Consider the following 13,914-nt stretch of genomic DNA (forward strand, 5'->3'; position numbering starts at 1 on the left):
TTTTTTTTTTTGTTTTTTTTTTTTTTAGTTTCCGTTACGCTTTATTTCGGCATACAGGTGGCCACATTTTTATATATCCCAATTTAGACTTAACTCATCGATGCTGATCATCTTTGATATAAATAAGAAAAAGATAAATCAATGGGTTACACGTTGGGTTCAATTAATACACGGTCACAGCTTCGTGAGGCAGTCGGTAAAGTTAGCACGACCTCATTTTTATTTCATGCGATTTTCCGAGTGTATCGTAAATTCGATTACTATCATTTATAAATAGGTAGTTGAAAAATTGACATCGTGCGTGATTATCGTTAGGTTACGCGTGGAGGATATGTATACATATCTGCTGATTCTAGTTGCGCTGGTATGTACGTGACGAACAGACAAACAAGACGCAGAGCAACATTTCGTATATCGATAGATTCACTGAAAACTATCTCACGCTAGTACTGCTGGACGGCTACTGTCTACTCCAGAATGAATAAAGAGCAGCGTCATGCCGAGTGTATCGCTGAATTTTTATTTCAACGATATTATCACCGAAGTGTTCCCAATTAATGAATAATAATATATTATAAAATTTCATATAAACGTTATCTTTTGATCCAGTATCTGGACCGAATTTACTTGGCCCAAATTTAAAACCGATCTTGAAATATCTCGAAAATTAAAGCCGGGCGATAGTAGCACGTATAGGGAAAAGTTACTCGGAATATCGTCCTCTGAAATATATAGGATCAGATTTCATTAAAAACTTCGTATTATCTATATTCAACGGTCTCCGCTCTATAGACAGTTATTGGTCGAAAAGAATTCGTTCAAGTATTAATCGTAACATGGACGTTAATTAATAGAAATTATTTTTGTTAGCATTATGAAAGCCTTGTCTAATTGTAAGTTACCAAGTAATTTAATTAACACAATTTATAAGTAAATCGAAAACAATTTATGATACCGCTACTTTAAAATCGTTTATGCACTTTGCTCTTCAACTTGTTTCACAAAATAAGCTATATTTCGTTACTTGCCTGATGAAACAATAATTTAATTTCAACCGAAACTTCCCATTACACCAGTCCGCTTATTGAAACACGATGTTTGAAATTAAAACTGCCAGGTAAACACTGGCAAAGGCGTCATCAACGAGGCGATAATCGTCCAACGATTGTACGATTCCTATCGTTCGTTTAATTGCCTCCTCCATGGAACACGCAACTCCGCGCGGTTAAACAACATCCTGATCAATTACCATTAATAAGGGCTGCCAACCCGTCTTCGACATTCAAGACGCTAAACCAACAATTACGTCCGGCAATAAAGTCGAGCAACCCCTCGTCAGAAATTAATACGGAATTCACGAGAACCGAACCGCTTAACGATAAGCACGTATCGTAGGCTCGATTTCCTTGACGTTTAGCGTTCCACGACACAGGGGGTAAGAAAGCAAGGAACGAGAGGAGAGGAGAGGTGGAGGAAGGTGGAAAGGGAGAGCGCACGACTTTCCGCGTTTTCCTCGATGCTGTTCGTTTCAGAGGGTTTCGGAGGGTTTCGACGGCGCGTTCGGTTTCCTTGGTGACCGAAGGGAATGCAAAACTGAACCGCACGGTTTGTATCAGCCACCCTTTCTCCCACTCCCCTCGAATACTGCCTGTTTGTATTTCATATTGATAGAGTATTGATACAGCCCTCGTGTAGCCCCTCCACTCGACAAACTCACCCCTTTTCCTCATGCCTCTGTGAACCATCGTGACGAACCGTTACAACCGGTCCCGGGAACGTAAACGAGCATGCCGTGAGTTACCATTTCGACCGAGTCACGTGTTTACTTTGTTCCGCATTGTTGCACCTCGCTAATGGCCGGTGCGAGCATTTTCCTCGGCTGTGCTAGGCTACGTGTACCGTTATGCGTGTCTCTAGTCGTATCCTGAAAGGCAGTTATAACCTGCACCCACAATGGATGGATCTCTTTTAGCGAATAAAGCAAGAGGACCGAGATAAAGCACGAGTGCGCGAGAGGAAGCGGATGAGAAACGGGATACGAGAGGAAGGGTCGTGCGTTGAAACGAATGTGGCGAACTGTCCAAGTCTAGACTCTGGACACACCTAAATATCCTAGTTACCTTTGGACTAACGAAAATTTAGTCCGGTACATTTGGAGCGAAAAGCACAGAGAGAAAGGGAGAATTTTATACGCGTAGCTTAAGAGATAAACAATGATTGTAACGTACGTCTATTCGCGATCGTGGTACATTAGCAGACGCGTTTAATATGCAATAAACGTCTGGAAGAATAAAAATATTAAAAACGGTTGCTAGATATCGAAGTAATATAAATAGAACAGTTTTTAGATAATAATGTTCTAAATAATTTGTTAGTAATTGTTATGTACTTTGCGTTCGCTACGTCTGCTTAAACCGTGAACCTTGATCAATATGATTAAAAGAATGAATTTTAATAAAGAATTACCTTACCTAGTAAATGATAAAACAAATATTATACCTCGGATATTTTTATATTTTTGCATCTTTAAATCTTCCGTAAGCGCATAAAAATCAGCAGCCTACTCGCGATGAAGCGATTTGTAATTTTAAAAGAGTAATAACTGCAATTTTCTCAACGTACGAAATTATGGTGCGGAGATATTTTATTTGTCTTGAAAATGGCATCGCATTATTATCCGCATTGCGAATCTTGTTCGTAAAACGAATATTAGTCTATGTCAACTTTCAGATACGATTTCATGCATTCGTTCAAAGATTCGTGCAAACGTAATACATCGATACAATCCATCGATATAATTATTATCGTTATACATACTGAATGTCCGGCAAGACTCTGCCAAGAGAATTCGAGATCCGCGATGTATGCAGGCACAGGCACAACGAAATTCATCGCATACGTATTAACCACTCCTTCCCTGACGTAGTATAACTCAGCTTCGAGCCCTGAAAGCAAAACAGCAACGCATATCGATCGGTTGATCAATTATGAAGAGGCAATACCAGCCACACACCAACGATAGAGCGAAAGTTTCCGTTCTAAGTACATTCGTCTTCGTGAATCGACCGATCATAGGACACGTGTAAACCTCCCCTTGCCGAGGACATTGACCAGAATGCCGTTTAAAATATACCTCCTACACACGGAGCAAGTTATAAGTACGAGGAGAACGTTATCAAATTTACAAGTTGTAATAAATTTTAGTTTAAATTGCTTCCCTAGTTTCATTAAAGTTTTAGGGCTATCTTATTTTCGTTGTATTATGTTACTGGTTGTACAGATCGGTACATGCGAAACATTTTTCCTTCCAAGTTCGCATTTCACGACTTAATATCATCCGTTTAATTTTACATTACCAATTTCTATGAAGAAGCGAAGAAATTTTTAATAACGTGCATAATATATCGACGGCTAATACGATTTGTGACAGAAGTACGATATTATAGAAACTCGTTGTCAAAGTTTCACGAATAATCAAAATATTTGTATGGTTTCTAAAATAGAAATTCGAACTAGGAGAAATATTACAAAAGTTACTGATCTAACGTTTGAGAATGATTATGTAGAAACGTACATTTCACACACGTACCGTCGATAATAATGTCTAACAATATTTTAATAATAAACTAATTATTACGTTATTTGTGAGAAACAGTTTGGTCCAGAGTTTGATGTTGCGGAATCAAAAACATTCGTATCGTAAAACGAACATGAAATAGGGGTATAAGGGAAATAGGGGTGAAATATAAATAAAAGTTGATGGTTTAGGAATATAAAAAATGTTATCGAACTGAAAAACTAGCGTTGTTTGTGTTCTATAGAAGTTTACAGGAAAGTGCGATAACAACAGGATTATTAACTTTAAGGAACCAGTTAACTCCTAAAAACGGTTGATTTTGAAACATATGCGTCGTATTATATTCGCCGTATGCGTTGATAAGGAAATACGAGACGTGAGTCGTGGTTAGATAAATGAAGTTGGATCGTCTTAAGCAGGCTAACATAAGACGCGACTAGGGCAGGACTGGTAATGCGGCACTATTCTGCGTCCTCCTGCCTGAGGATGTGGGGTCCTACGAAGGTTTCTTCCACGCGGGAAAAAAAGAGAAAAAGAAGAAAAAAGAGAGCAGAGCTAGTACGAAGACGTATATAGTCTGAGTCGTGTAATTTTACCTTATATTCTCTTATTCAATAGTTTACTCGCCTTAAGCGATAGGGTTTGATCTTGAGAGCCATCCTTATCAAAAGCCCCTACAAATATTTCACTTATTAACGTGTTATCGTCCACCTAGAAATACACGTAAAATACAAATCACGTTTATTATTTCAAGACCATTACGATTACCGATAAAATACGATTTCGTACCCAAAGCTCGTACAAGCCGAAAGTATTAAACTAATGGCTTACCGGTATCCACGAAACACGCGTAGTACGAACGTTAATTACAAGGTGTCGTCTAAAAGGCTGTAACAAATCACCCGTAGTTCTGCTATCCAGCCAAGTATAATCTAACACCGTGACGTGTAATTACACGACAAGGGTAAATAATGCGTTCAAAAGTTGCGCAGCTCAATTTTCAGTTTCTGAGTGGTAATTATCCAGAATACCGCGTTACATTTAATCTACGTCTCATTTTATCTCTAAGCCACGGCAACAACGATCCTGGGCGCTCGAGCGGATTCCAACCCGCGTCCTTGACACTATCACTTCGCAAACAATCCGCTCCTGGTAGAAACTTATCCAGCGATTACCGTCGCTACGTTTGCCACGCGATAAGATCGTATCTTGAGGGTATACACTGCGAAATAACCGTGGGTATTTCACAGACGGATTTTGTAACGCGAATCCACCCGAATCCATCCTCTTCTTCTCTCGGTGTTCCACGTTTTTATTTTCTTTTTTCCTTTTTTTCTTTTTCTCGGTTCTCCCGTTCGTCGCGCGTCTTCTGAATTCTGGATCGCGATCTACGAATTTCCGAAGGAAAGCTGGATCGTGCACACGTTTCCCGTCTCTTTCACGGAAAATCTCGTAGACAGAATAGATACAAGACGATCTGAATTTCCTCGGGCGATCGGTACGTCATCCGTCTGGCTTCACGTACGACTAAGCAATTCGATATCAAGCTCGCGACAAGCCCTTTCGAATAAGTATGCATCTCTATTCGTATACACGCGTATGTGTTCGCACATTGCTGCGCTCATAGGAGAAAAAGGTGAGCGATAAGATACCTTTAAGAGTAGGAAATATTCTGGATCTGGAATACGTGTGCATTCCCGGGGAGAAAGGGATGAACGAAGGAGAAAAACGATTCTAAAATCTGGTCGATGTAAAGCACGTCCCGAATGGACTGTCTTTTCGTAGAATATGAATCAGATGATATTTCTCAGTGAACAGTGTTATCGGATACGCTTCCCGCGAGAATAATTTTAAGCAGTTTAAACGACAGGATTTACGTTGAGTGCAACGATTTATATCGAGCTTACGATACGAATGCAGTTACGAGTCCAGTTTCAAGATTAGCTTTGAAATGTAGAGTTTTGATAAAGTTACTTTTATATATTACTATTTTAAGTAATCCTGTCTTTCCTTGCCCCGTCTACAACACGAAGAATACTCTCGAATTTTCAGATCGTCGTTTCCTATGTCCGTCACATTCTCAATAGCCGAGAGTACCATAAACGCGAGTATTATTAGCGACGCGTAACGGTCGAGGATCGCTCGAACGAACTTTTGCGATCCTTACCTAATTTGTCTCACGTTCGTCTAGGTATCGATCATCCTCCTTCCACCAACGGCGTCGCACGGTATTACACGAGTGATACCCAGCGAACACGCTGACTGGATTTTTCTCGCGTTCGGTGAAAACCAGCCAGGCTGCATGTTTTGGAGATTTTCGCTTGGAGCTTGTGAGCTCGGTCGAGTCCGACAAGGCTAGTCTCCTGTAACTTTTCCATTGGACATATCTCAACGATCGCGTTTATGCAGTCGAATATCGGTGAGTAGTCAGTCTGGATAGAGCTTTACATTCGTAAACGTCTCTCAGCGATCAGAGCGAATAATTCGTTTGTCTCCAAGCAGACGTAAAGCAAAAATCATTTGTCCTTCCGTCGGTCGGAGAGTGTAGGTTTCGTTCGAGGATACAAATTGTTCGTATTGTTTCGGCATTTAGCGATAGCAAATCGCGCGTTCATCGATTCGTGAACCTTGCATCAGCATCTGGAGACAGGAAGCGTTCGAAGACTTCTCATTGTTCGGAGAAGAACACCGTTTCGTGTCGTTTGACAATTCATTAGTCGGAACGTTCGCTGCTCTCGCGAATAAGTTAACACGGCGGGTAATAGGTGCAGTGTTATCGTTATCGGCCACATGCGTACACGTACACCATCGCTCTTAGGTAACTGTTTTACTTAAATGATCAGCTATTTCTCAGTAGGTTTACCTATAGCGTGCCGAGAAATTGTTGCGTCTTATAATCGTCGTGTCACCCAGGCACAAAGTGCTGCAGGAAGCAACTTAAGCTACAAAATTGTAGACTGTGTCGCGAGTAAACTACTGGTTCGTTAGGAGTGAATTCTATTGTATAGAGTGGTGATCTGACAGGCTTGGAGGTGCTAATTTGTGGAGCAACACGCGGCGTCGTGACTTTGCGAATTCTGTATCGTAGAATTATTCTGTACCGCAACAATTAGATATCGATAATACATCTTTAATCAAACGTGGGAATTAAACTTTTAGTTTTTACGCGGAATTTGATGGTACAGATAATACGTAGAATGCACACATAATACGCGAAAATATTTACAATGTCCAAGTCCTATTTTTTAAATTATATTCCTAAAAATATGAATTTGCATAAACATCCGCTGTCTACCGATGGAAAAATATACGCGGAGAAATACATTTGACAAGCTGAAACAATTTTAAGCGAAGAAATTTTATATCTTTCAAGTACGTATGATACCTTCTACAAGCTGTGTTCGAATTTATTTTAAATACTCTCTTTTCCTTTAAAACAATCGTTCGTGATATCTTTCTATTCCTATTAAAATATTAATTTACTACTACCGAATATACTATTGTAATAGTATAGTCGATTGTTTGTTACAGATCTAAGAATAAGTCTGACTTTAAACAGACCGTTACTACTGCCGTTTCTTCAAAAAGATCACGTTTCATATCCTGCACGTAGTAAATCTAGCTGTGAAGTTTCCGAATCGATATTTCAAGAAGAAAACTTGAAAGAAAGTAACGTTATCTTACAAAAACCTTCATAATGTTCCGTGATTTATTGCAGAACGTGAAAACGTAACATGAATGAAGAAAATATCGAACGGAACTGTATATATGTATGCGATATATACAAGATACAACGTGGATACAAGGTGAATGTAGAGGATAATACAATTAATATAACTATTTTAGCAACAATTTCCAAAAAAATACATTTGTACAGAAAAATATTGAAGAAATTTTAATTGCGTGTAATTTTGTGATAGTTTGAACTTTGAATGTACGTACACGCGCAGGTTAACGTTATTCTTTATTTTTTAAATAAGATCGTTTCTCGTGTGTGTTGTGTAAAGATAGTGCGTATATCTTAAAATTTAATGCATGTACCTATTAAAATGATCCGATCGAAATCTTTGTAATCTCCATCGAAAAGCTGTGAATCTCGAGCACCAAGCTCGATGTATCGTATAACTTGGAATGAGTCGTATTTATAACGCGGTATTCTATATAATTAGCTTGACATTTTCCGGATATACGAGTACAGCGAAATATTAGTGAGCAAATTTAAGGCGGCGTAGTCGAAGATAAACGTAATAAGAGGATTAAGTAACTTTCTACTTCGTGATGCGTCACTTGCTAACAGAAAGACCAACACTGAGATTCCGATGTGACAGTTTGTCGAATATTAAACCGCATCGAGCATCAAGTTGATCGAATTAATCTGCTAGCGTTTCCATTTTATCCTGACGTATTCGACGATGAATTTTGCTCTTTGCACGATCGGCACAACACCGTTCGCATCGAACCATTCCTAAATTAATCCTTATTTCTGATATTTACACTTCTAACGTTCACATACAATTACATGCCTAAATCGATGATCGATGAACGCGATAGGCATAGAAAACGAAAAGCCGTGGTTGAACGAGTCGTATTTTCTAATCAGCGTTAGAAATTCGTACTCAAAGGCTCTTTCTCAGATCATGTAAATCGATCCATCTGTTTTCCAACACGAGTTAACTTTGCGAAAATAATACGAAGCTGCTACGCAACGCAACGTACAAGACACAGCAAATGAATTCACAGACGTTTTATACGAACGCGTATTGCACGGCAGGACAAACGAGGCCTCATAAAAGAAGTTTGCCGTGATCGAAGCTTAAATCTTGGCACACGCGAGTTGTCTGAATTTTATAATTTCATTTAGCCTCGAGCGGATTTTACACGACCAAAGTAGCCGCGCCTCGAGATACGCTCGATGCAAAATCGTCGACATATTTACACGTCAGTTTATCAACTGGATCTGTCCGGAAATACCTGCAGGAATGCAGCACGCGTAAAAGTAAGAACAGGGGTTGCTGCACGTACAGATGCAACGGTGGCGCGAGTCAGTTGGGGGAAAAATGTGTGATCGCGTGGCACTGTTCCAGCACCGTGGAACGCGACACCACGTACACCAAAGGGACGCGAAGATTAGCGATGGGATCAAGTTCGATCCCAGTTAGGAATCCGAATCAGATCCAACGCTTCTTAGGTATTTCTGAGAAAATGGAAAATTGAAAATGCAAAATTGCGCGAAATTGCGCGATATTGCACGGAATTGCACGCATACGAATGCACGATATGAAAGAACACACGAAATATCCATGGTGCATAGTGCTTTCTAAAATACTTGGCGATTACATCCCCATAAATATGAATCATTCGATGTATGTACCAAGTATCCGATCTTCGTAAGCTATTTCCCAACTGCGAACGTCGCAGTGGCAAGTTTCGAAAATCTGCTTACAAGTACCTCGATACTAGAAGAGTCATAGGAATCTGAAAAGCGGTACATATTCTAGTGGATATAGTCAATTATTGAACGAGGCTGTAGAATTAGATAATGCGTGAAAATTTAGTGGCTTTCGATGATGTCGAGAGAAACGATTTTAAGAGAAATCTCTTTCTCGAGATGCTTGTACACGTTCGAATCTAGACGGCCAATGTTTGAACCTACCTGCGACGTACTTGAGCCCATCACTAGCGAGGATGTGTTCGTGCGGCCAAGAAAATATTTCAACAAGATATATCTTAGGTGATCCCTCGAGGAACACGTGCAGCTAACTCAGGTGGATTAAGTTCCACAATGGCGGCTTCGAGCGAGCAACAAATGGACACAATCAAGTCCCGGTCCTCTTATGAAACGTTCGCTCGCGTTAAGTTACCGAGATTATGGCAACTTCTTGTTCAACCTTCCATTCGTATGCTTTTATCTTGGAAGAATCCGTTTGTCTTTGCCAGGAATAAGAATTGGCCGTTGCGAGAGTAGCGCGGCGCCTGAGCAGCTTAATAGAGATGGGGTGGATGTTCTTATCTGGTAAGATTAGCAGACAAAGTAAGATTGCACCCTCGTCATCGTAATTGATTGCCGTAGTAGAGATATCCACTAACCAGGATTACCACTAATTACCGTGTGTTGTGTGTGATTAGTTACTAGTTCAACGATACCTTTAATTAATGATTGTTAAAAATAACTTGCACGGTAATTGGTTCTAAATCGAAGATACACGTATACATACATAATTTGATAACTGTACAAATGCAAAAAACAAAGCGCAAAGGATTGAACGTGTACAATGCACATTGTACACTGTCGCAAATAAGAAACTCTATCTTTTGATATATCATTTTGGTATTAAAGAGAGAAATTTTTAAGCCGTCTATCTACAGGATTTTCCATGGCGCGTCTTTGTTCTCCCACGTAATAGTATCGAAGTGGAATCCATCAAACGCAAGTTTTACGCAAATTCCTCGCAAGTACGTACCGATCGGGCTCCGGAGTGGGTCACGGAACGATCTATCAATTTGGGTTTGAGATCGCGAAAGGAAAAATGCGGAAAAACGGTGGCCCTGTTCTCCTCCCGCGGGACTCGAGACGGCATATGGGCAAGAGGGTAGGAAACAAGAAGATAGGTTATGGGTTCCACTCGGGGAAGCGTCGATGGCTGCCTCTTCTGCCACTGCTAAGTAGAAAATCATGTCTGCCGTATGAACAGGCAGCCACTACTGGCACTCACTGCGGACTACTAATGTCGAGGGAGTGGATGCATCTTAAATGCTCAGACCGAGTTAGACGATCCCGATGCATTTCGCAAAGTTACATCAAGGTAACGCGAACGCCAACAGTTTAATTCGAATTAGCAATTCTGGTTGACGCTGCTCCATGGTTGGAACATTCCGAAGTGTTACTGCGTATTACTTACATTCATATCGATATTCTTCCTCATACTGTTTCTTGTTTTCGAAATTGCAAGTATTATACGTTAGAACTTACTACCTAATCTCGACTGGTTGCGTTCATTTCAATCTGACACAAACTGCAGACGTATTCCGAAGTCATAAACAATTAAACATAGAAGGATTACAACCGATAGACAATTTTTATTTACAACGTTAATTATTATTATTGTTATCATTATTATTATTATTATTATTATTATTATTATTATTATTATTATTATTATTATTATTATTATTATTATTATTATTATTATTATTATTATTATTATTATTATTATTATTATTATTATTATTATTATTATTATTATTATTATTATTATTATTATTATTATTATTATTATTATTATTATTATTATTATTATTATTATTATTATTATTATTATTATTATTATTATTATTATTATTATTATTATTATTATTATTATTATTATTATTATTATTATTATTATTATTATTATTATTATTATTATTATTATTATTATTATTATTATTATTATTATTATTATTATTATTATTATTATTATTATTATTATTATTATTATTATTATTATTATTATTATTATTATTATTATTATTATTATTATTATTATTATTATTATTATTATTATTATTATTATTATTATTATTATTATTATTATTATTATTATTATTATTATTATTATTATTATTATTATTATTATTATTATTATTATTATTATTATTATTATTATTATTATTATTATTATTATTATTATTATTATTATTATTATTATTATTATTATTATTATTATTATTATTATTATTATTATTATTATTATTATTATTATTATTATTATTATTATTATTATTATTATTATTATTATTATTATTATTATTATTATTATTATTATTATTATTATTATTATTATTATTATTATTATTATTATTATTATTATTATTATTATTATTATTATTATTATTATTATTATTATTATTATTATTATTATTATTATTATTATTATTATTATTATTATTATTATTATTATTATTATTATTATTATTATTATTATTATTATTATTATTATTATTATTATTATTATTATTATTATTATTATTATTATTATTATTATTATTATTATTATTATTATTATTATTATTATTATTATTATTATTATTATTATTATTATTATTATTATTATTATTATTATTATTATTATTATTATTATTATTATTATTATTATTATTATTATTATTATTATTATTATTATTATTATTATTATTATTATTATTATTATTATTATTATTATTATTATTATTATTATTATTATTATTATTATTATTATTATTATTATTATTATTATCGTCTCATATTACTAAAGGTCCTAAATACTACCTTCGGATTGTAATACTAACGTCTCTTTAACGCTTCCTGACACCATGATAGCATCAAATTTTCAATGCGTTATTAAATTACACGATATTCGAGGGAACATATTTTCTCATATTAATATCATCACAAATATAAACGAAGCCACAATTAACCATTGTATTTAAAATATTATACAATTTTTAATAAGTTTCATTGCTCGTTTCATCTCTGCTATTTTTAAGCAGCGTTTTGCCAATTTACGTTTCACGTAAAATATCAGCTTAAGTTACGAAACATTTGATATAAATTTCAATTGAAATTTCGTTGTACAAGAGATACTGGAAATCTGAGTCTGGCAATGCACAGTGTGTTAAATTAAATCAGCGCAGCATGCAGATCGACGTTGCATCGTAGTCTGATGCAACGTCAAAATGAGTTTGAAACGTACGGATATGACTACGTGTAGATTCGCGTGGCGCCTGTCTTTGCGAACACTACACGTTGCATTAATTTAATGGAAACGTGTATGTATCTTACACGGTCTACGTAAAGTTATGTTACACTGTAAAACGTGTACGTGTACGTATGAATTGACGCTTCGTTCGAATTGATAATTGTAATGGTTCTTACAGAGCCTTATTCTTCCCTTTGTATTTACAGAACGAATAAAAATTTCATAACAATTTACCTGTTTAATTAGGATATACATTACCACTATCTTCTATTTGCCTGAGGGCTGTTTTCAGAAAGTGCCTCGATTCTTCTTTCGAACTTACTACATGTATATTCGCTGCGTTCGGATTTTCTACGAACCAACTTTAATAGCGCCTCTGGGCTAATATTTCATTTTCGATTGTTTCGATTGGCTTTTTACTGTTGTACAGGATATACAACAAAGCTCTCGTTTCGGAAAACTCGGCTTTCGATATTTATCTGGCGAGCATTGACGCATTTGTGAATACACGGTTTTGTCCTATATCGAATTTCAATTAAATAAAATTCCTTTCGTAATAAGCAAATAAAATTTATCATATTATTACGTCGCAGTCACGGAAACAGTTCACAGATTAAAATACATAATTTAGCCAGCGATTAAAACCGTATTCATGTTCAATTAAGATAACTAATCAAGCAAGACGTTAAGTCCTATTTTTTTATTAATTTGCCCCTATTCGTACAGCAAAGAAAATCTATTGGTAAAGGAAATAAAATTAAACGACCTAAAAATCGCTGAAATAAACGACGAATACATTTTTTCAATTTCTGAATATATATTTCAGGAAATATACACACGCGTAGATACTTAATATGTCTGAACGATAAATTAACATCAGTTAATAAAGTACACAGCTGTATCCGTTTCTGTTTCGTGGGATGCAAAGCAATCGAAAGGACGGGTAAACACCTTTACATTTTGGCGTGTATTCGAAAAGCGAAGCCGGGAAGCGGTTCAACCCGGGTCAGGAGCCAAGGTAAACACATTAAGGACACAACATCCCTGGTAGGAAACATATCTCGGCCAATAGGGGAGCTCGATGCGATACGCTCGATTACGACGGAAATTCGAAGCGTCTTGAGAATCGAGGGTGAAAAAATCTACGGAGGGTTTAGCACAGTCGCAGTGTCCCGGAATTAATCTAGCCTCTGTAAATTCTGTTTCCTTTCCGGTAGCTCCCTTCTGTTTATCCATTCGTAAGTGGAGACAATCGTTTCCCTCGATAGCAACGGCGGATCAAAACATTACGTTCTCCGTGTGTTTGTACGAAAATCTGAGAGAAGTTTGTCGATAAAGGCAAACGGTCAATTTCGACCGAAAGAAAATTAACTAGATAGTAGCATTTACGCAGGATTTATAAGAACAAATTATTGCCCTACTTTCCTACTTACGTCATGCAAAAACGAAAGAAACATTTTGATCCCAAGCCTTTGAAATTTGATTCGAAAGCTTTTTAAACACTGTCGGTATTTCATAAAACGTCCATTTCCTACATATGGAAAATTAACGTAGTCACAAATAACGTTTTAAATAATATTAATGTTCGTTGGCAACTTTCTATACGTAGTATCGGAGTTA

At 36.1% G+C, this 13,914-nt stretch overlaps 1 protein-coding gene across 1 annotated transcript in view; it reads right to left on the reverse strand.

Moving 5' to 3' along the window:
- The window catches only part of LOC100742592 (tyrosine-protein kinase Drl), a 103,400-nt gene that overhangs the window by 62,284 nt on the left and 27,202 nt on the right, over window positions 1–13,914 (reverse strand). The window contains exon 2 of the mRNA XM_024366790.2: window positions 2,818–2,945. Coding sequence (XP_024222558.1) covers window positions 2,818–2,945 — 128 coding nt within the window. The remainder of the gene's footprint in view (window positions 1–2,817; window positions 2,946–13,914) is intronic.

This window comes from Bombus impatiens, unplaced genomic scaffold (assembly GCF_000188095.3).
Source record: "Bombus impatiens unplaced genomic scaffold, BIMP_2.2 scf_0235, whole genome shotgun sequence".
NCBI classification, from domain to species: Eukaryota; Metazoa; Arthropoda; class Insecta; order Hymenoptera; family Apidae; genus Bombus; species Bombus impatiens.